Below are 24,085 nucleotides of genomic sequence, written 5' to 3'. Positions count from 1 at the left end.
GGACTGAACCCTGAGGAAGAGAGTGTGGTGGAAGGAGAATCCCACAGAGCAGACAGTCTGTGTTCCATGTGGTGGTTACCACTGCTTGTTAGTTGTATTAATTTATTCCTTTTTCTGCTGTTGACCCCCGAGTCTAAGTTGACGTATAAAATCCCTCAAATTGAAGAAACTCCCTTTTCTGGATGGAAGTTTTAGAGTGTGTGTGTGTGTGTGTGTGTGTGTGTGTGTGTGTGTGTGTGTGTGTGTGTGTGTGTGTGTCTGTGTCTGTGTCTGTGTGTGTATGTTGGGCAGTGGGGAAGGGGAGATTGGCTTGGTTTAAATTTGGTTTTTTGGACTTCTCTTGAATTCCAGGTGATAATTACTTGACAGTCTTGAAATTTGGAGTAGTACCCCTTATGTGGTATTTGGTGGATGAATGTAGCGTCAAGGTATCTCACTGATCACCATAATTGACAAAGGCCTGAAGGTGTGCAGGCAAGGACGGGACTCTGGCATCCGCTTACACTGCCCCCTTCTGGGCACCATGTGGTACATGTTGGTGGGGATACTGTTCTGAAGTAATTACCATCCATTTTATGGTGAGCCTAATAGAAGGAAAGAATCAACGGGATGGTGCTTCCCCGGTGGCTCAGTCAGTAAAGAGTCTGCGTGCAGTGCAGGAGACCGCCTGCAGTGCAGGAGACCTGCGCTAGATCCCTGGATCGAGAAGCTCCCCTGGAGAAGGGAATGGCAGCCCTCTCCAGTTTTCTTGCCTGAAGAATCCCAAAGACAGGAGCCTGGCGGGCTACAGTCCCCAGTCTCAAGAGTCGGACACAACTTAGCAGCTACACTACCACCACAGTGAGATGGTGAATTTTTTTTTCTGGTATTTTTTGTTGATATGCCCTTAGATATTTGATCCTTATCTAAACATTTCAGGAGAGAGTTTTATCATGGATTGATCAGTATCTGATACTAGTAAGTCCTTGACCTTCAACACAGTGAAGGTACAGTGTTGGAAACAACAACTGCAGTAGCTTTCCTGCTCAGTGAGGGTTTGCTGTGGGCCAAGCCCTGAGTTTGGCACTTTATATTTGGTAGCTTTTTTAATTTTGGAAACAACTCAGAATATATTTTTATTCTTGATAAGTGAGCGGGTGGGATGCTCAAAGAGGCTGTTTAAAAAACCTTGCAAAGCCTCTAGACTTTCCCTCCTGTGTAAGGACACTTGAATATTACTTAATGATGCTGGTCTGAGTAAAACCACTGTTGTCACATTTGAGCTGGCTTTTAAAAATAGGCTTGTAGTTTGAGATTCTTTGCAACTAAGATCATAAGGTCTAGGTGAAGATTGCAACTTTTGAGTACCTGGTATGATTCAGGTCAGGCTTTTGGATTATGTTTTTCTTTGCTACTGTTAGTTCAAGCATGTGTATTTGATTTTTCAAGCTAAATATTACTTGTAAAATGTTTGGAGATTATGGTCATATTCATATGAGGTGATTACCTCTTGCTGTTTCAGTTCAGTTCAGTTGCTCAGTTGTGTCCGACTCTTTGCAACCCCATGGAAGGCAACACACCAGGCGTCCCTGTCCATCACCAACTCCCAGAGTCAACTCAAACTCATGTCCATTGAGTCGGTGATGCCATCCAACCATCTCATCCTCTTGTCATCTCCTTCTCCTCCCACCTTCAATCTTTCCCAGCATCAGGGTCTTTTCTAGTGAGTCAGTTCTTCACATCAGGTGGCCAAAGTATTGGAGCTCCAGCATCAGTCCTTCCAATGAATATTCAGGGTTGATTTCCTTTAGGATGGACTGGTTGGATCTCCTTTCAGTCCAAGGGACTTTCAAGAGTCTTCTCCAACACCACAGTTGAGGAACATCAATTCTTTGGCACTCAGCTCTCTTTAAGGCCCAGCTCTCACATCCAGGCATGACTACTGGAAAAACCATAGCCTTGACTAGATGGACCTTTGTTGTTGGCAAAATCTTGCTGTTTACAAAAAGATGATCTAAGGTTGTCAGAAGCTTAAAGAGGGATTTTGTATAGACAAGCTTGAGGTAGATGATTCCAAACGATGACACCATAAGATGGCATCTCTTGGATCATGAGACCAGCTTTTGTATCTAATGTAATACTGTAGTCTTAAAAAAATTTTTTTTCTGCACTTACTACAACTACATTGCTTTTATCCCTTCTTTTAATTATGAAACACTGTGATTTGGAGCTTGTAATATGGAAACTAGTTAAAGAAAACAAGTCCCCTTTTCTCTATTTCGTGGATCATTCCAAAGCTCATTGCTGTTTGAAAAGCCTAACATCTTTGCACTTTTACTGATTTAAATATAGTTGTCTCAAGGAATTAATCTCAAAAATATACAAGCAGCTCATGCAGCTCAATACCAGAAAAATAAATGACCCAATCAAAAAATGGGCCAAAGAACTAAACAGACATTTCTCCAAAGAAGACATACAGATGGCTAACAAACACATGAAAAGATGCTCAGCATCGCTTATTATCAGAGAAATGCAAATCAGAACCACAATGAAGTACCATCTCATGCTGGTCAGAATGGCTGCTATCAAAAATTCTACAAACAGTAAATGCTGGAGAGGGTGTGGAGAAAAGGGAACCCTCTTACACTGTTGATGGGAATGCAAACTAGTACAGCCACTATGAAGAACAGTATGGAGATTCCTTAAAAAACTAGAAATAGAACTGCCATACAACCCAGAAATCCCACTGCTGGGCATACACACCAAGGAAACCAGAGTTGAAAGAGAAACATGTACCTGAATGTTCATTGCAGCACTGTTTATAATAGCCAGGACATGGAAGCAACCATGTCCATCAGCAGATGAATGGATTAGAAAGCTGTGGTACATATACACAATGGAGTATTACTCAGCCATTAAAAAGAATGCATTTGAGTCAGTTCTAGTGAGGTGGTTGAAACTGGAGCCTATTATACAAAGTGAGGTGAGTCAGAAAGAAAAACACCAATACAGTATATTAACACATGTATATGGAATTTAGAAAGATAGTAACAATGACCCTATACACGAGACAGCAAAAGAGACACAGATATAAAGAACAGACTTTTGGACTCTGTGGGAGAAGGCGAGGGTGGGATGATTTGAGAGAATAGCATTGAAACATGTATATTATCATATGTGAAACAGATCGCCAGAGCAGGTTTGATGCAAGAAACCGGTGCACTGGGACGACCTGGAGGGATGGGATGGGGGTGGGGAGGGGGGATTGGGATGGGAGACACGTGTACACCCGTGGCTGATTCATGTCAGTGGATGGCAAAAAACCACCACAATAGTGTAATTAGCCTCCAATTAATTGAAATTTGCTGGGCTTCTGCCCTGGCTTGGATCCAGGGTATCCAAAGTGTGACAGCGATTTAGAGAGAGGAAAGGAAAGAGTGTTGTAGATAAGAAAATAGAGGAGAGAAAGAGGCTGATATTCCTTGGTTTACATAGAAAGCCAATAAAACTCCAGGACAAGGAGTTTGCCCTGTTCACGGAGGCCGCAGGTGCCCTCCTGGTCTCCCGAGGGAGTGAAGACGCAGAATGTCTTCCCGTTCAGGTCTTAGAAACCCAGGCAGATAAGTGAACGCAGGGAGCCTCCATGCTCCAAGGGATCAGCCTGAAAAAGAAAGTAAGAGAGAGAAAAAAAGACAAGGGGTGACTAAGCTTCTTTGAGCGAGGCCCATTTTTTTTTATTTTCAAAAAGGACTTTTATACCTCAACTTATACATAGAGGGAAATGAAAGATGCAAGGTCATACAGAGTCAGCCAAAACATTTCAGCAGTTTTGCCCTTATCGAAACCAGGATTTTTTCTGCAAACCTTTCCCACAAATGATGTTGTGTACATTATCTTCTGGCCTTGGAGGCCTGTGAACATTTTATGATCCTCTTTTGATAAGGGCTGCTCAACCAGAAAACTTATTTTCCCTCAAAATGTTTTTTCTTTATATTTCTAATCTATGTCAGCCTCAGAAAATGACAAACAGAGTTACATTTCACAGAGTAAAGGTGCAGTGAGGTACAAGAAAGAACCAATTAGCTCAAAAGTCTGATATGGTTAAATTCAAGGCTACTGTTTGTTTTTCTTACATTCCGACTATGTTAACTAATGCACTCCTAGGTGCACAGTGGATAAGAGATATGGGACCTTAGCAACAAGCATTGGCCCAGTAATGAAATCCTACACCAGCACTACCCTAATAACTTTTAATTGTTTGAAAGGCTCTATGTTTTAGGCTTCCCGTGCCTCTCACAGTTGGGAGGCTGTGAACAATCACATGCGTAGCTGCAAGAGTCTGGATAAACCTGCCAAGCAAGCTAGAATGCTAACAGAGGGAGTTTGATTTGAAATATTCCTCTCATGTCCAGGAGACTTATTAGCTAGAGCCCTAAGTTGATTTTCTCCAGAGAAAGGTGGTCGGGGATAGCCCCCTGTTAATGTCAGAGGAGTTGGTGAAAGTCCTGAAATAGTAAAACAGACAGATTCTGATTTTGGGGTAGATGCTCGAGCAGGTCTAGGGAGCCCGTCGAGGCCTGAAGCCTTGCTTAACAGTTCTCTTCCACATGACCTTGTCATGGGTGGGATCTCCCGTGCTGGCTCCTGGCAGAAATTAATTAAAAAAATAAAATTTAGAATTAAGAAAAATACAGTTGTCTCATCCCTAGAGGCAAGTAGAACCAAACTGAGTAAAACTGGCATAGTAGGGGACCTCACTGTGTTCATAACAAGATTTGTCACTGTAAGCTTTACAGTTTACAAAAGTTAGGCGGGAGCTGCTGTGAAAGTACAATTTCTCATGTGGCATGTGGTCAGTTCTAGGTGGCATGTGCAGGTGCATGACAAGCGATAAAATTTTACATTAAGCTTTTTGTTCTTAGGATATTTTGTCTTATCTAAAAACTTTAATTACCTCAGTTCCATGAGATCCAGTTTGCACCAGAGCTAATCAGCAGTGCGTCTCCTTGGAGCTTTTGAAAATTTTGCTGCTGTAAGTGGTGTGTGTCTGAAAGTGGAAGATTTTGTTCTTGGGAATAGATATTAATTTAATTGTCTTTTAAATAGCATCTTTAAAGAAAGGAAGAAATCTTAAGATACAAATAAATACATGTGAAAAGATAAAGCACATAGTGATGTGACCATTTTTCTGGACTTAACTGGTGCTGTCTGTCAGTGTTGAGGATTTTGACAGTGAAGTCTGCTATGCTAAATAGTTTGTGACTGTGGCAAGGAGGATCTTCTGGGGTGTTTTGTTGTTTGTTTACTAAATCCCAGATCAGCCCCCTAGACTTACATTGTCGACAATAATATTGCTTACCTTGACCTACTGCAAGTACTAGTGTTTGGTTTCTTTTTGTGGGCAAAAGAGGTGTTGTCCTCTTGGTCTCTGTCAGGTTAAGTAAGTCCTTTTGTCTCAGATGGCACCTGGAGGCTGGAAAATGAAGATCAGTACTCCCCAGTCTCCAGATTTATTGGTTCTTTAGTTGCTACTTCTCATTCGCTCGTCTCTTTAAAGCTGATGATAGGCAAGCCCTCCTAGTATTGATGACGCAACAGTTGTCTGTTTCCTCCTCGCCCTGGGCCTTGTGTTTAAAGACCTGTCAGAGCACGGTGATGGATAATAAGAGCTGCGCGTCGGACAGCAGTCACTCTGTGCCACCCCCTGTCCTGAGGTCTTTCCACACCTGAGCATGTTTAATTCTTACTGTGATCTTGGGAGGTGAGTCTTGGTATCATCTCTGTTTTAAAGGTGAGGAAGCTGAGACAAGTTACACAAGAATACAGGCTAACTTCACTTATTGCATGCTTACTGTTTGTTAGGTACTCTGCTGGGTGCTTTGTATATATTATCCTCAATACTGTCAACAACTTTGTGAGATGGAAAATTCTTGCCGTTTTCACTTAGCTAGGTATGAAGAGATCAAGCTTCAAGGTCACAGTAACTGCCAGTTAAGTAGCAAGTACTGCTGGTACAAGAAATGAGGAAGTATGTTGGAGACCATCCTCTTTGAGAATTAGTACTATAGTCAGCATATAATGCAAAATTATTCTCAGATTTCTCTTGAAAATCCCTCACATTTGCTACAGTGCCAGTTTGCAGACCCGGAGACCTTGTATAAATCCAGTTAAGGTGTCCTTGGCCCACTAGCATTGGAAAAGAATTTGAGAATCCGTGACTGCAGGCCCAGGAGCCAATTCCTAACTCTGTAAATAAAGTTTTATTAGAACAGAGCCTTACCTATTCATTTATCAGTTTTCTGTGGCTACATTGGAGCTAAAAATGCAGAAGTGAGTAATCGCAGCATAGAACAACTGTCCCACGAAACCTAAAATATGTGCTATTTGGCCCTTAAGAAAAAGTTTGCTGACACCTGGAATAAATCACTACTACTTTAGGTGAATGAACAGTTAAGGGTTGGGTTGCTTTTGAGACCTTGTACAAAAATACATGAGAGCCGCGTGATACATTCTTGGTCTAAGAGGCATGTAGGACCTGAGAGCCCCTGAGGATGTGGCGTGTTCCCTAAACCGCAGTGCTTACCCAGGTGACTCCCGTGGAGTTTTGAAAGTTCACTTGGTGGTGTGCTTTGTTTGCTTTTTATGAAGTAGTGTTTTCTGTTTAATTGTGAGGACTAGCCTAGTGCTTTGTCCTGCCTTAATGATTTAATTTTTATTTTTTTATGTCCTTGACAAACAGATCAAAACTACATCTGATGTAGTTTTTTAAAATCGCTTACTGCTTAGAAAATTTCAGAGAGGTTTTTTTAAATCATAAACAGAAGTGAAACTCAGCTATATTTGAATTACTTACTTAAAATACACTAAGTATAAATTAAGATTTCATGTATATCTGTTATTTCTGAAAATTCATATATTTCATCAGATATTAGTATTGTTTTTTACTCTAAAAGATTATATACTTAAAAGTTTGACTGTTTCAAATTCAACATTTCTAAAACTATTATAGTTTTCAATTAATTTTAGTTTTACAATGGTGGTTAAATTATTTTCGATACCGTTCTTAGTGAATTTTCTCTCTAATATTGAAGTTTTCTTTGGTCATAAACAGTGATCTTTCCTTTGTCATAAACATTTCATAAATGAGAGTATTATAATCTTTTCAAGCTTTAATATGTAGTATATTTTAAATAATATCCAAAATAGACTGCTATTTCTGTCATTAAGGAGGAAAAACATCAGTGTTACTCTCCTCCCTTTAAACGTAAAAACTATACTTTAAGAATTTAGATTTTACTTAAGAAAAGCTGTAGACATACTATGTAATATTTATATCTGGAAGTAACTATAATTGCTGTTTTAAAAAATTATAGAATTTTTAAAAACAATAAACATATTTCACCTGGCTTCCCAGGTGGCGTGAGTGGTAAAGAACCCACTTGTCAGTGCAGGAGGCATAAGGGATGACACAGCTCCCATCTCTGGGTCGGGAAGATCGCTTGGAGGCAGGAATGACAACCCACTCCAGTGTTCTTGCCTGGAGAGCCCCATGGACAGAAGAGCCTGGCGGGCTACAGTCCATGGGGTCGCAAAGAGTTGGACATGACTGAGCGACTAAGCCTTAAGAACGTTAACTTGCCTGTTTTGCAGCCTGGCGGGCTACGGTCCATGGGGTCGCAAAGAGTCGGAAACAACTGAAGTGACTTAGCATGCACTCGGCCCAAACGTATTTCATTTCATCCACTGTGAAAATGACATCAATCTAAGTAAATTATTCTTCTCTCTCCTGTTGTGGCAGTAAATAGTTGTTTCGACAGTATAAGTTGGTCATATATCCACATTCATCCAAAGGGCTGGCTTTTTTGATTGTTTTCATTTTATCCTCTTAGAAAAACAGAAAAATGTAATATTGAACATGGATTTAAAATCATGTGCGAACTTAGCATTTAGTTTATTTACATGTGAAATAGTTGGAATAAAGCAGCGTTACTGTGTTTTATGAAAATCTTGGGGTGTTATGGTAATTTTTTGGTATTGACTGCCAAAATGTTCACATATCTAACTAATGAGCCTTCTGACAGCTCTGGGGCCTTTGACTTGAAAGGGTCTTCAAGGCTACCTTGAAAATAAAAGTGCCCTCCACATTTGACCTTCTCTAGATAAAATGGCATTTATTATCATTAGCAGAAATTAAATGACTAATTCACAAATGAATTTGTGGTGACCAGTGGCATCTGAAAAGGTGGATGCTAGACGTGCCTGGTTTCCAGTCATCACAATACTCCCTCCCTTGTACCGTAGAATACCAGAGAACTCCTTAAACGCTTCGTGCCTAGCTTTAGTTACAAATGTAAAAGGCCTCTTTATAGGTTAAGAGGAGAAAAAGAGGTAATGTGAAGTGCCTCTCATATACACAATGTATAGAGAGCTGTCTTTAAAAATGGCTTTCAGTTATTCAGCTTGCTTGATAAATTGAGCATTTAATTTTCCTGTCTTACTTGCCTTCCCTGGCCCCTTTGAGAGCTGTCTCTCAATGCCCACTGTATAGTGGTCTGTCAATTCTTGGTACTACCTGTGGCCTCAGCTGTCAGGTTAAAGAGCTCTTATTAACTTCCAATAAGGAACAATGAACTGAAAATGTACTGTTTTACTGCTTCCGGTTGCTTTTCTTTTAATAGAAGGCTGTGTTAACCTGGGGATCCCCTGAGAGACTGTATTTCAGTGTAATTCGTTTCCTTTGTAGTTCTGTGTATTTTATTTTATGCATTTAAAAGCACTGTCTCAGAAAGGAGTCCACAGGCTTTATTTGACTATCAAAGGGGTTCATGGTACTAAAAAATAAAAAATTTCAGAATCCTTGATGGAAGAAGTCCCATTTTAGTGGAATATGGTAAAACAGTGGTCGGTTGACTGGTAAGAGAAGTCCTCTGTATCAGCTGATCCAAAGCTCCTGAATCCCACTAGAAGTGATTCACCCATCAACAGATAAGGCTGGTCCAGTCAACTTTAGAAAATTAAATAGTACTGACATTGGTTTTAGCTTCTTGACTTTTCCATTTCTAGAAAGCTTTGCAGGAAAAAATTGGTTGCCCTTCTTCTAATATACAGTGGATCCTCACTGATCCAGTCAGAGGCAGCCATGTGTGGCGGGAAAGGACACAAGTACTGAAATCACAGCTGTCTGCTCTTTCCGAGTTGCTGATTCTTCCTCTGTGGTGTGGAAATTATAATATGCACACGACTGCATGGAGGAAAGAGTAAAGGAGAACTGTGGATGGCGCACCAGTATGGCATCTGGTATGCTGTGGCTACCACATGAGCGTTAGTGTCTTCATTTAAACTGAAAATCCAAAATGAGCCTTAATTTAGTGTTGGGGGGGTGGATAAAAGGCTGTGGATTGTGGTGGAACTGAGAAATACGATGCCTTTTCTGTTTAGAATTCGGCTGAGTGGTTTTGTTGAATGGGGAAGATTTCCTGAACGAGATAGATTCTTTGGCAGAAAGAAAAGTAGGTTACAGAATTTAGTTGCGGAAATAGTGTGTGAGGAAAGTACAGACTGGGGAGTAGGAGTATTAAATTCACTTTGTGAAGTGAATAAAGGGGAGTGTACATGTCACTGAACTCATGCTTTTCCTTAAGTTATCTGTTTTCAGAGCAGTGGAATTTTTCATCAGAGATAAATACGAAAAGAAGAAATACTACGATAAAAATGCTATAGCTATTACAAATGTAAGTAAAATCTTCATCTCTATCACCAGTTGATGTTTGATGAATATTTTGAAATTTTAACATGTGATATGGCTTGATTTATTTATTGTAAAAGTGTTTAAAAATTTGAATATTGGGAGTTTTTGTCACATAGTGAGCTTTCACAAAGCAGAACTCTTGATTCAGAAAGGAGCATGTTTTTAAGTAAGCATCTAATAACTACTTAAATGGCATTTAAGTTAATTTATGAAATCTGTGTAAAGATACTAACTGAAAAATTGAGGAGAGAAAATTATTTTATTGGTTTGTGGAAATGAATGGAAAAGGCAGATCTGTCTTCTTCTAAGGGTGTTGGTGGATCTGACCAGATATGTTTATTAAAACACAGCATTTTTTTTTCCTGAACTGCTTTATCTCACTTTGGTCTAAAATAGAAAACACAATTGTTTGCACTGTATTTGCAAACAGTCAGCAAGAAAGTCTTGCATTAATTATTCTAATGAAATCATGGTGCTGCTCCTATTTACCTGTATTTATCACAGCACCTTCCCAGGTGGTGCTAGTGGTCAGGAAGCTGCCTGCTGTGCTGGAGGCATAAGTGACGCAGGATCTCTGGGTGGGGAAGATCCCCTGGAGAGGGGCATGGCCATGCATTCTAGTGTTCTTGCCTGGAGAGTCCCCGTGGACAGAATAGCCTGGTGGGCCACAGTCCATAGTTGCAAATAGTCGGACAGTACTGAAGTGACTTAGCATGTGTGAATTGCAGCGCCAGATGGTCTTCCTGGGAAAGTGCTTTGAAGCTTCAGTGCCTGAGAAGCAGGCCCTAATAGATAAATGCCTCTTTAACATGAGGTGTTCAGTATTAGACAAGCTTTTGTTGACCTTGTTCCTGCACAAAATGAGTCTGAAAACGTAACCTTTTGATCGGTTATTATCAAGCATGTGTTCCCTAATAGTTGAGACCTTGCTGTAGTGATCAAATATGTTTTATTACTGTTTCTTTATAAGTTTCTTTTTCTGATAAATTTTCTTATCCCAGTTAAATACCATTTAAGGCTAGTTTTCTCTATTGTTGTAGTCCTTCTTTTGGGGGAGGGGGTCTTTGATTCCTAGATTAATAATAAAGTTATAAGCCATCAATTTTGTGGGTAAGTCATCTGTCAGGCAATTTAGAGACAGTAATTTCATCTCATTTTGCAAATAAGCTGGTTTTCCTTTTTGGTACATATGGAGAAGCAGTATACTAAAAAATTCAATCAAATACGTGTATTTTGGAGCAGAGGTACCCTTGATAGAGTTTGGGCTGCATTTCTTTTGGATATAGAGAAGGAATCTTTTGAAAGATAGGTAAAAATGGACAAAATAGAGATGTTGATAATGTCCATGAAATTAACTTTACCTGTAGCATTGTGGGGGAAACAAAGGACAAACTCTAAAATGTAAGTCATATATTTTCATTTGAAGTTTTAAGAACTCATTTCAGAATCCAGGGTATGTAGGGGTTTTGGTGGCTGTCTTAGAGTTCTCCCACAGGTATGCAGAGTAAGCCTGCCCTCCCTGGTGCTCTCTCATGGGTGAGTGATAGGGGACATTGGAAGAACTCTTGAGTACAGACAGTTGTCTTGGGCACTTCCTGGCAGTCCAGTTGTTGAGATTCTTTGTTCCCAGTGCAGTGGGCACAGATTTGATCCCAAGTTGGTGACCTGAGATTCCACATGCCACACATGGCCTGGCTGAAGCCATACATAATAAAGATAACAGTTGAAAAAATAAAAGAAACCTGTCCTGTCGTCTGCCCTTCACTCCCCGTAACCAGTGGTGTGTCACAGCTGGCAATATTGATGAGTTCTTAGGCAATTTAGGTTTTTTTTTTTTTGAGTAACAGGTTTTTTAAAGATTTTTTTTAGGCCATTTGTTATGTAGGCCATTTTTAAAATCTTTGTTGAATTTATTACAGTACTGCTTCTGTTTTATGTTCTGTTTGTTTGTTTGTTTGTTTGTTTTGGCCCTGAGGTGTTTGGGATCTTAACTCCCTGACCGAGGATCAAACTTGAACCCTCTGCATTGGAAAGCAAAGTCTTAATCTCTGGATCAGCAGGGAAATCCCTTTAGTAGGTCTTGAGTAGATGAGGTTGAGTTTTCCCATATTGTTTGCTCTTTTCTAGCAGCAGGTCTTTTAATTTTGTGGCTGCAGTGATTTCGGAGCCCTAGAAATTAAAATCTGTCACTGTTTCCACTTTTCTCCTTCTATTTGCCATGAAGTGATGCCATAAGCTTTGTTTTTTAAATGTTGAGTTTTAAGCCAGCTTTTTCACAGTCCTCTTTCACCTTCATCAGGAGGCTCTTTAGTTCCTCTTCACTTTCTGTCATTAGAGTGGTGTTATCTGCATATCTGAGGTGGTTATTTCTCCCGGCAATCTTGATTCCAGGTTGTAACTCATCCAGCTTGGCATTTTACATGATGTACTCTGCATATCAGTTAAATAAGCAGGGTGATAACATACAGCCTTGTCATACTCCTTTCTCAATTTTGAACCAGTCAGTTGTTCATATAAGGTTCTAACTATTGCTTCTTGACCCACATACAGGTTTCTCAGGAGACAGGTAAGATGATTTGGTATTCCCATCTCTTTAAGAATTTTCTACAGTTTGTTATGGTCCATACAGTCAAAGGCTTTAATGCAGTCAATGAAACAGAAGCAAATGTTTTTCTGGCATTCCCTTGCTTTCTCTGTGATCCACCAGATATTGGCAATTTGATCTCTGGTTCCTCTGCCTTTTCTAAACCCAGCCTGTATATCTAGAAGTTTTGGATTCAAGTACTGCTGAAGCCTACCTTGAAGGGTCTTGAACATAACCTTATCGGAATGGGAAGCGAGCGCAGTTGTCTAGTAGTTTGAACATTGTTTAGCACTGCCCTTCTTTGGGCACGCGGACTGACTTTTCCAGTCCCATGGTCACTGCTGGGTTTTTCAAATGTATTGACATACTGACTGCAGTACTTCAACAACATCATCTTTTAGGATTTGAAATAGCTCAGCTGCAATTCCATCACCTTCACTAGCTTTGTTGGTAGTAACGCTTCCTAAGGCCCCTTTGACTTCACACTCGGGGATGTCTGGCTCTAGGTGAGTGACCACACCACTCTGGTTGTCCGGGTCATTAAGACTTCTTTTTGTACAGTTCTCAATGTATTCTTGCTACCTCTCCTTTATCTCTTTTGCCTCTGTTAGGTCTTTCCGTTTCTTTCCTTTATCATGGCCCATCCTTACATGAAGTGTTCCTTTGATATCTCCAATTTTCTTGAAGAGATGTCTAGTCTTTCCCATTCAATTGTTTTTCTCTATTTCTTTGTATTGTTCATTGAAGAAGGGTTATCTCTCCTTGCTGTTCTCTGGAACTCTGCATTCAGTTGGGTGTATCTTACCCTTTCTCCCTTGCTTTTTGCTTCTCTTCTTTCCTCAGTTATTTGTAAAACCTTCTCAGACAACTACTTTGCCTTCTTGAGTTTAAAGTATTGAAGTTGAGTATTATATAAAAGTTTAAAAACAGCAAAATTCTAACTTGCTTTGTTATATGTATGTATATGTGTTTACACACATGTATGTATGAAGACTAGAATTAAGTGCAATGAGCGAAATTAGTCCATTATTTCAGCTTAGAAATTGCTGTGGAAATAATGTTTCTGAATTGCGCTATCATAAAACCGAGTTAGCACTTTTAATTTTATTAAACTCTGACTCATTGGAAAAGACTCTGTTGCTGGGAAAGATTGAGGGCAGGAGGAGAAGGGGACAACAGAGGATGAGATGGTTGGATGGCATCACCGACTCAATGGACATGAGTTTGAGCAAGCTCCAGGAGATGGTGAAGGACAGGGAAACCTGGTGTGCTGCAGTCCATGGGGTCGCAGTTAGACCTGACTTAGCCACTGAGCAGCAACCACTGTTTACAATAAACTGATGATTATACAGTTTATTAAGATAAATGAACAATAATTTTAGAACTGTATGAATTGCAAGCCAGTTTAGATACCCTTTCAGATAGGAATGAAAAACTTAGATGATAAATTATCTAGTGGTGACTTAAGATTAATGTTAGATACACAGGTTCAAGTTGGAGTTGTTGCTGCTTCTTTTTGTTACAGTTTTAGTTTCTTCTGTGCGTGGTGTCTGCTTTTTATGGTATTCTTAGGACAGTTAAACAAGGTGTTCCTGTGGTGTTTTCCGTAGAGGTCTGTATTACTGACTGCTTTATATGTAGGAGCTGCCGCGAGGCTGCTGTTGTGGGGAGGAGGAGACCTGCAGGAGCAGAGAGTCCAGGCACAGTGGCTTCAGCACGCGGGCACAGTGTTTGAGGTCTGTTGGGTTAATATCGCCACATTTTAGTCAGCCCTTTGAAGTTATGGGCTTCCAGGTGACTGATGTGGCTATTAATGGATTTCTGTTTGAAATTTCTCCAGAATTCTGCATTTCTTAGTGCCTTATCCAGTGATTTTAAAGTTAGTAAAAGTTGAGGCTTCTTCTGTGTATTTGGTGACTCTGGGTGCTTAAGTTTGTCAGTCTGTTAACTCCCCTACTGATGAGTTTAATTGGTGATTTCTTTTGTATGATTTATTTATTAGTTCAGTAAATGTATTTTATATCTGACACATGCCATGGAAGGTAATTTACTTTGGAAGCTATATTTTTTAGATGATTTCTCAACTCCTGAAGAACCTAAGCCTCACAGGATACTGAAAGATCATGAGACAGTCATTTGAGAACTGCTGTGATTAAAATCTCCACTTAAAATATATAGTCAAAAATCTCTAAACCTGGTTTAAGGCAGGTATTACAGTTAATCCATAAGGTCCTTGTCAGTTGTTTTGGAGCAGCAGATTTTCATTTAGATTGAAGGCAGGAGGAGGCAGGGGATGACAGAGGATGAAATAGATAGCATCACTGAGTCAGTGGACTTGAATTTGAGCAACCGTGGGAGATGGTGGAGGACAGAGGAGATTGGCATGCTGCCGTCCACGAGGTCACACAGAGCCGGACGTGACTTCGGACTGAGCAACGGTGACAGCAGCAACAACAAAATCATCAGGAAAATAACATAATCTTTTCTTGGAAACATAAAATGAGCAATTTGCCTGACGACCTTCAAATAATCATGATGGTATTTTTATCATACTTGGTATATTTTCAGTGTGTGTTTGTTCACCTTATGCTGGAACATGGCAATTGGAAACCTATTTTCCAACTGCCCCATCGATTTTCCTTTTGTAGTAGGTGGGTTTGTACACATGGATTGCTCCGGGAGTTTCTTTGCATATAGTTGACTTTGGTGGTGGCCTTGAGAATACCTTCTGGGCTTAAGAATAGTTGAAGGAAGGGTGATAGCTTATTTATTCCTGAAGGAGGTCATAGATGGGGTAGAGAGAAGGGTGGGAAATAGAGGGACAGTCAAACACGACAGCCACATTTCCCAACGCTGATTCCCAGTGCCATTTTCTAGGTCAGAGTCTTGTCTTCTCTCTGTAAAAGTACTGGAATGTAGTGAAATGAAATTATCATCTAGTTACAAAATAAATTCTGAATTTCACAGTGAGTGTAGATAACTTGCATTAGAGTTCAGAGAAGATAGTGAGTAAGAGCCCTTTCTGAGGACAGTGGCGGCTACTGATGTAAGCCTCCTTTTGTGTCTGTCTCTGAGATGCTCTTGTCCTGTTTTCCTCAACTAAAAGATTTATTGAGACCTGTTGAATGCCAGATGTTGAAGATGGTGAACAAAGTAGGAACAACGTCCGTCTCAGAGAACTTCAGTTGCACAAAGAATACCCATAAGTAACGGCATCTGCACTGGACACACACGCCAGTGTTTGCAGGAGCGCAGCGTCCTGGCATGTGCAAACAGGAGGACGGGGGTGCGTCCAGGAAGGGGCCAGGGCGGGGGTCCCCTGGAGGCACGTGGGTTCCCAGCAGAGGAAGCAGTGCAGCAGCGATCCCTGCGGCCCAAGCAGCAGACTGGAGAGCTGGCTCCCAGGGAGTCAAGTGCGCCTAGACAGGTGGTGACCGGGTCGGGGGAGGGAGCGGGCAGGGGACCTTGCGGTCTAGTTAAGGGGTTTGGACTCTGGCCTTGTAGAACATGTGTGAATGCATGGTTTATGGATGAGTGGGACTGGAGGACTAATCCTGATGGCAGGTGGTGGTATTCTGCTCGGGTGCTTAGTGGAGGGGGTGGGCAGTGGTCCTGAGAGTTTGGGAAAGAACATGAGAGCACCTAGTTTTTCTTGCCTCTGTATTTTTTTCTTTCTTCCTCCTGCCTGCCCTTTGGATTCTCCCCCATCCATCTCTCTGTCTATTGTGTCTCTTGCTTCTAGCTGTAGACTCTAGGTCTTCATTCCTTGCTTGCATAATGGAGCTTACCCTGCTCATCACTTATTGCTCCTGTGTGGCCACAGCCACAGTTGGCGTGTAGACCCTTCCCCTCCCCGGACGAGGTGCCTTGTGCCCCCTTGCCTCCCACGCTTGTCCCAGGTAGCCCTTGGTCTGCTCTTTGTCACTGTAGACTATATTTGTCGCTGCTGAAGTTTTGTGTAAATGGTATCATACATTGTTTATTCTTGGGTGTCTGGCCTCTTTCAGCATGTTTTTGAGACTTATCCCTGTTTTCGTGTGTCCTGTTAGAGACTGTCCCTTTCTTATTGGCAGATGGTAGTTTGATTTATGGGTACACAACTGTTCACATTCACCTGTGAATTTTCCTATTGACTTTTCAGATGTCTTTCCTGTTGAACGAGGATCTCCGTGTTTTCTCCTAGCTGGAACATAGTATTAATGCTTTACTTTGGTATTAACATGCTTTGTTAAAAACTGATATTTACTAAATAGTTATATATTGCTCCCTCTGACTTTTCAGTTCAGTTCAGTGTCAGTCGCTCAGTCGTGTCCGACTCCTTGCGACCCCATGGACTGCAGCACGGCAGGCCTCCCTGTCTACCACCAGTTCTCGGAGCTTGCTGAAACTCACGTCCATCGAGTTGGTGATGCCATCCAACCATCTCATCCTCTGTTGTCCCCTTCACCTCTTGCTTTCAGTCTTTCCCAACATCAGGGTCTTTTCCAATGAGTCAGTTCTTCGCATCAGGTGGCCAAAGTATTGGAGTTTCAGCTTTAGCATCAGTCCTTCCAATGAATATTCGGGGTTGATTTCCTTTAGGATTGACTGGTTTGACCTCCTTGCAGTCCAAGGGACTCTCAGGAGTCTTCTCCAACACTACAGTTCAAAAGCATCAATTCTTTGGCGCTCAGCTTTCTTTATGGTCCAACTCGCACATCCATATGAGACTACTGGAAAAACCATAGCTTTGACTAGACGGACCTTTGTCGGCAAAGGGATAGCTGTGCTTTTTAATACGTTGTCTAGGTTGATCATAGCATTTAGTTCCTCTTTGCTTTCTGTCGTAAGGGTGGTGTCATCTCTATTTCTCCTGGCAATCTTGATTCCAGTTTGAATCAAGATTCTGTGAACCATGAGCATCTGAATTTTAAAAGTGGTGAAATCAGTTTATCATCCTCTTAGGAGGAGAAAAAATACTTCTACAGTGAATTATCTTGAATTAGTAACACTCCACATATTAAATGCCCTTATTTCTTTGTTATATTTTTATGTTCAGCTTTTACATAAATTTGGGCCAAAAGGTCTTTATGATACAGGTTACCATCTTAAGTGATTTTATGTGCTTTTTCTAATCTCTTGTTTTCTCCATGTATCTAGCAGGGAAATGTCCAGTGGAATAAATTAGTTTTGCAGCTGGTCTTTAAGGCACAGTTTGTCTTGTTAAATATTTTCTTCTATGTGTAATTTCAGTTACTTGTCATTGAATGGCTAGTTTGTATACTTTTAACAGAGCTAACAGTGTGCCAGTGAAAACCTGCTAAAGATTATGGGCTTGGGTTGTGACTCAGAATTGCAGCCATAACTAACTCAGTAACAAGCAGATTGAATGAGAACTTAACCATCTCACATTGTTATTTTGACATTGCATAATGACCTTTCTGTAATAGCACCTTTCATTTTTAAAGATTCCTCATAGGCACTGTTGATATGATAGAGCAATATAGAGATGTCAGTTTAACAGCTCCAAAGATCTACTACACATTTGGTGAACGTATTCAGTTATATTTTGGCAGTAAAGAGAGCAGGAAGATAATGCTTCCATTAAAGTGATCAACTATTCTTGTAGGAATTGGGTAAGATGAGTGAAAAGGCTTTTAGATGAAATTATCTCTGTATAAATTGCTTTTGCATATGTAACTGCCTTTGCATATGTAACTGTCTCCCAGAGCTTTGGGGCAATTCAGCCCGTGCAGCCCTAGGGGTGGGGTTTGTGGACATGGCGCTCCAAGAAGGAAGTGTACGCATGGCTTTTCACTAAGGCTGCTGCTTAGCTGTTACACTGTGTTAATTCACTCTTTTTGCTGCCAGCCTTCTTGCTGTTTTCTTCCACAGTTGATTAAAACTTTTGTTAACTTTTACTGTTTCAGCTCTGTGTTATTTTCCATTCTTAAAGCAGTTATGGTCAGTGGGAACAAGATTTCAATTTGTGCTGTCCAGCCATTTGGAACAGTGTGTCAGAGCGTGAGCACTCCAGCAGTAACACTGATGGAAAGAGAGAGCCGCCAGACACGGTCATTTGTTTCTCAGATACTTTGGGCATGATTTTGTCTGAGTGCATTTTAAATTTTATGTTAGAGTGAAATGCATTTTAAATTGTACACTTTTCTGTAATAAATGCTTTTACCTACAGAAATTCCACATGGAAGTACTTGAAAAACAACACTCTTCTTGGTGCATTATTTTCCTGTAACATATTTCTAAGTGCTTCTGTAGCTCAGAAATGCATGAGTGTTTGTTTCTTTCCTGTGCCTATAATTCTGATTACTTTCTTTTTGTTTTTTCCTCCTGACTTCCCACCTGCATTCCACAGGTTGCCTCCTCTGATGCTCCTCTTCAGCCTTTGGTATCCTCTCCTTCTCTACAAGCTGCTGTTGAGAAAAACAAATTGGAGGTATGGTGGTGTTCTAGCCAGCTGTGTCCATACGCTCGGTGTGAACGTGCCATCATTTGGGATGCTGTAATAGTTGTTTATGCTTTGAATTGTCTCCAGTATTAAATACATTAAATACAACAATTTTAAGACCACTTTTCCTATGCTGGAGGTAGGATTAAAGAGCTTTAATCTGTATTTTGTTTCAGAATGACTAGTTTATCGGTACCATAGATATATCTCAGCAATTAATAAGCAGTTAGTTTTTGGCTGTTGTTTCCATTACCACCTTAGGCTTAAAGGAACTTTGCTCTAATTGCTCTTGAATTCTTTGATTTACTAGGAAGAGTTTTTGGTTAAAAATTTTCTTTCTATGCTTCTGTTGTTATAAACTCTTGAACGTTAATGTCATTTTGATTTTTAAGCTGTGGTAATCATCATATAGATACACTGTATGCGTAGAGTCATCATTGTTGTAGCGAGTGATAATTGTTGAGATGTGTGTGGGGTAGGAGTGATTAGGGAGGACGGTGCTATACCATTATGGACTTTTAAAGTCATCCCTATAAATAGTTGAAGGTTTTAATTTTTTTGACTCTCTTATCTTTTTTTGTTATAATGACCATAGTGAATTTGAGACATCCTTTATCTCACACTTTTTCTGTGTCTCCTCATTGCTAAATGGTGTACTTGACATGTGGGGTACAAAGACAGATAAGGTGTATCCTCTGCCCTGGAGACGCTTCCATCTAACAGAGGAAGATGGGGAACCTTAGGGGGGTTTCTCACGCAGCCAAGTGGGGGCCATGATTGCTGTGCCCTCACAGCGCCGCTCTGGCCCAGGGCCCTCGCTCTGACCCGGCTTACACTCTTCCTGGACGTGCCCTGTGAAGACTGGGGTGCAATCCAGACAGAGAAAGTGTCCTGTGAAGAAAGCCTGTGGGCAGAGCAGGATGAGTGGGGTTTGTGGCAGAAGGCGGGGGTGTGGCTGGGGGGAAGCGGAGGGGCGTCTTCCTGGGAGGCTGTTGGCACGTCTGGGCTCTGACCCGAGGCCCTGGCTCCGCAGTGCCTTCTGCGGGCAGAACGAGCATCCAGAACTGATTTTCACCTCCGGACTGTCAGTGCCACCGTCTCCAGAAGGTGAACTTTTTGCTGCTGGATGTAGAAGAGGCTTGAGGACCTGTTGCTCTGGCTCAGGGATGAAATGATGGGAGCGTGTGCTGGACTGGAGGCAGAGGGAGTGGAAGGGAGAGTGGTCGTCAAAGACCCAGAGAAGGTCAGATCCGTGAGGTGTATGATGAGTGAGTCATGGAGGCGCTCTGGGGGTCTTGGTGACTCCTGGCTGCAGGCCTAAGCATCTCAGCAGATGATGCGCTCTCCAGGGAGAAGGGACCCAGGTTGAGGAGGAGGAGCAGCTTTGAGGTGAGTGTAGGGAGGGGGCGGACTTAAGAGTTGGGTGTGTTGAGTGTGAGGTGACAACAACTGTGAGGGGTCTGGTGGGAGGTTGGAGACACAGGTCTGGAGGCCGAGGAGACTCCCAGGTGGAGGAGTGCGGAGGCAGCCTGTGTACACTGTGTTGAGTAGCGGCACGAGAGCAGAGAGCTGGGCACCCTTGGACCTCACAGCACAGCAGGGGTCCCACGGAGACAGTGAAGGGTGGTGTGGAGCATGAAGGGCGTGGTTGGAGCTGGAGAGACTTGGGTGGTCAGAGAATTGGAGGGGTCAGGGGTCAGGAGTAGGGACAAAGCCCTGCAGGAGGCCGAGGTGGCCTCGAGAGTGTGGAAGAGTGGCTGTGGTGCCTGTTCAGAGGGTGGAAACCCTCAGGTCATGTGTCTGCTGTGCGGGGCTGGCCGCCAGGTCCTGGAAAGCGGGGTCTTATCCGCCCGAGTGGCATCATCTTGCCTGACAGTGTTTAGACACCAGGGAGTCCTTTAGGGCAGTCTGTCAGAAGGTTTATTCATGCTTTTTTTTTCTTACCCTTTTAAAATTTCTAGTTTTACGTATGTTTTATAATGTGTATAATAGAGTACTATATGTGCTTTACTAATAAATGCATACATATATTGAGTATGTATGCTCACAACATTTTGAGACAGAAGTGCATAATAAAAAGTTTTAGAGACCATATCTTTAATGAACCCAAGATCTACTTTTCTTTGACTTTAGGACTTGAACATTTTTTCCTGTTCTGTTTTGCAGAAGGTCTCGTATTTCACTATATCATTTGGCTATGTAATAACCAAATTTCAGGAACTACTGTTTTGAAATATTAAACACTGCTGTGTTTTATTCTTGCTGAGAAAATAGTTTAAAACAACTTAGGTTCTCACAGTACTCTGGTCTTTCAGCAGCTTTTCTAAAGATGGGTATTATCTGTAGGTCAAACTATATGATCTGTGTTTAGAGCCCCCCCTTTTTTTTTTGAGAAAACATAGAAAATGAAAGTTTAATAATGCTCACTAAAAGTTAGGGTCCTAGAAAGGTCTGCCACTGGTGCATCTTAGCTTATTTATAAGATTTTGAATATTGCTTGTTTCATAGAGTAGTTGACACTAATCTCTTCAGACTGAATTTATCTACATTTTCTAGCAGCTCTGGTTTTGAGGCATTCCCTGGAGAGAGAGAAGGGGAGAGAGAGAGATTTGTCTCCCAGAAAGAACTTACAGAAATTTTTGAGATTTCTGTTCATCCTACTAAGAGCCAAAGAAGAAATCAGAAGCGTTGATACTAAAGACATATTTCCTCCAACCTAACAATATATATATATTTCACCATTCCCTTAGGAAACTTGTATCTTAAATAGATCAGTCACCTGATGAGTTGCCTAGCTTTAAGTTCCTTATATTTATCTCCTTCTTTATTATTAAAAAATTTTTTTTTTGTATTTATACTTTTTATTTTGTATTGAGGTATAGCCTGTTAACAAACAGTGTTGTGATAGTTCTAGGTGAACAGAGAAGGGCCTCAGCTGTACGTATACTGTGTGTATCCGTTCTCCCCCATACTCCCTTCCCATCCAGGCTGCAGCATAGCATGGGGCAGTTTCCTGCGCTGTATGTAGGGCCCTGTTGGTTGTCCATTTTAGATATAGCAGTGAGTACACGTCCATCCCAGATTCCCTAACTATCACTTCCCCATCCTCCCTCTGCCAGCAACCATAAGTTTGTTCTCGAGGCTGTGAGTCTGTTTCTGTTTTGTAAGCTCATTTGTGTCGTTTCTTTTTAGATGCCCCATGTAAAGGACGTCATATAATGTTTTTCCTTCTCCGACTTCCTTCACTCAGGATGGCACTCTCTGGGTCTGTCCATGTTGCTGCAAATGGCTGTTCCATTCTTTTTAATGGCTGAGTAGCATTCCACTGTATGTACATCCCACGTTGTCTGTATCCATTCCTCTGTTGGTGGACATTAAGGTTGCCTCCATGTCTTGGCTGTTTTAAACAGTGCTGCGATGAACACTGGGGCATGTGTATCTTTTCGGATCATGTTTTTCTCTGCATATATGCTGAGAAGCGGGATTGCAGGGTCATATGGTCGCTCTAGCTTTAGGTTTTTAAGGAATCTCCACGCTGTTCTCTATAGTGACTGTACCAGTTTCCATCCTCATCAACAGTATAGGATTCCCTTCTCTCCACACCCTCTCCAGCTTTTATTGTTTGTGGCTATTTTGATGATGGCCATTTTGGCTAGAACCCATGTTTTTAATGTGACTTCAAGGCTCATGTCATAAAATTGTTGCTTACAGCCATAGTTTGACAACTGAAATTCCAGTGTTCAAGACATCAAATTGTGCTCTCCCTTGGTTAAACACAGCCAGCTGGTTTAATTTGGGCTTCCCTTGTGGCTCAGCTGATAAAGAAACCACCTGCAATGTGGGAGATCTTGGTTCAGTCCCTGGGTTGGGAAGATCCCCTGGAGAAGGGAAAGGCTAGGGAAAGATTTACTGAGCGTGGCCCTGCTCATCAGAACAAGACCCAGTTTCCCCCACAGTCAGTCTCTCCCATCAAGAAGCTTCCACAAGCCTTTTATCCTTACCTCTCGGAGGGCAGACCAGATGAAAACCACAGTCACAGGAAACTAATGAAACTGATCACATGGGCCACAGCCACATGAGCCACGCTGTGTTCTGACAGAACGTGGTCCACTGGAGAGGGGATGGCAGACCACTGTGGTGTTCTTGCCTTGAGAAGCCCATGAACAGTGTGAAAAGGCAAAACCTTACAGGAAACCAGTCCTGAATATTCATTAGAAGGGCTGATGCTGAAGCTGAAACTCCAGTACTTTGGCCACCAGATGCGAAGAACTGACTCATTTGAAAAGACCCTGACGCTGGGAAAGGTGGAAGGCAGGAGGAGAAGGGGATGACAGAGGAGGAGATGGTTGGATGGCATCACCAACTCAATGGACATGGGTTTGAGTAAGCTCCAGGAGTTAGTGATGAACAGGGAGGCCTGGCGTGCTGTAATCCATCGGGTTGTAAAGAGTCGGACACGACTGAGCGACTGAACTGAACTGGTTTAATTTATTTTTGGTGATTTCAGATGTACCCACCAGTCATAGTGATTAGAAAGCTGGGCTTCTTACCCCATCTCATGATAGTGACATCCTTGAGAAATAACTAAGAGCTTTGAGAGGCTGCAGGATCATCCACCTCCAGCATATTAGTGAGGATGTCCAGTTACGTTGCTTTCTTCCCTAAACTTGACTGGGGTCTGGAAAACATTTCATGGCATCTGAAGGACTTTTGCACATGCTGTTTATTTTTCACTTACACAGTGGCAGTGATATTCCTTATCTCAGAAGGCTCTTTTGCTGGTCTCAGTGAGTCACACGGTGTCTAGCCCTTGAGAAGGGCTTGGGAGGCGCCCACTGTCCCCGTGGGGAGGACAGTGTGGGAAGCAGAGCCCACTGGACAGCCCACGGAGGCTCTGCAGCCCTCAGCCCTGCTGCGATCGGCTTTGTGTGTCACTTTCTTGAGAGTTTGTTTCTGCATTTGTAAAATGACAATGATAACTTTCTTCCGACATCATTATAAACATTGACTTAGACAGTAAGGTGCTTATCACAGTGCCTGGCCAGTAGGAGCTTTAATTTTATCTCTACCATTTTGGCTTAGGAATTGCTGGTGTTGACTTTCCCAATTTACACATAGTAAAGATTCTTCTCTTGAGAGAGGTGGTGTCAAGCACTATTTTTAAAGGCATAGGTGCAGATACAACATTTAGGCGTTTTCACCAAGTGTCATGTGTCTATTATCCTGCCTTTTCTAGGTTCAGCAGTTTATCCTTTCATCTTTGCTGCCAGGGAACTAAGGTCTAGATCAGCACTCAGTTGCATTATCACCAGATTGTAAATTTCTAGGC

General features: G+C 41.7%; 1 protein-coding gene across 2 annotated transcripts in view; it reads left to right on the top strand.

Moving 5' to 3' along the window:
- Positions 1–24,085, top strand: part of SMAP1 (small ArfGAP 1) — a 189,830-nt gene that overhangs the window by 79,664 nt on the left and 86,081 nt on the right. For both annotated transcript variants that reach the window (XR_008200586.1, XM_052651530.1), the window contains exons 4-5: positions 9,635–9,710; positions 18,664–18,744. Coding sequence is in view for 1 of the 2 variants with exons in the window: in XM_052651530.1 (XP_052507490.1) it covers positions 9,635–9,710; positions 18,664–18,744 (157 nt within the window). In the remaining variant the exon portion in view is untranslated. The remainder of the gene's footprint in view (positions 1–9,634; positions 9,711–18,663; positions 18,745–24,085) is intronic.

The sequence above is a fragment of the Budorcas taxicolor genome, chromosome 14 (assembly GCF_023091745.1).
Source record: "Budorcas taxicolor isolate Tak-1 chromosome 14, Takin1.1, whole genome shotgun sequence".
Taxonomy (NCBI): domain Eukaryota; kingdom Metazoa; phylum Chordata; class Mammalia; order Artiodactyla; family Bovidae; genus Budorcas; species Budorcas taxicolor.
Note: the sequence above shows the minus strand (reverse complement) of the source record. Positions and strands in the feature narration are given on the sequence as shown.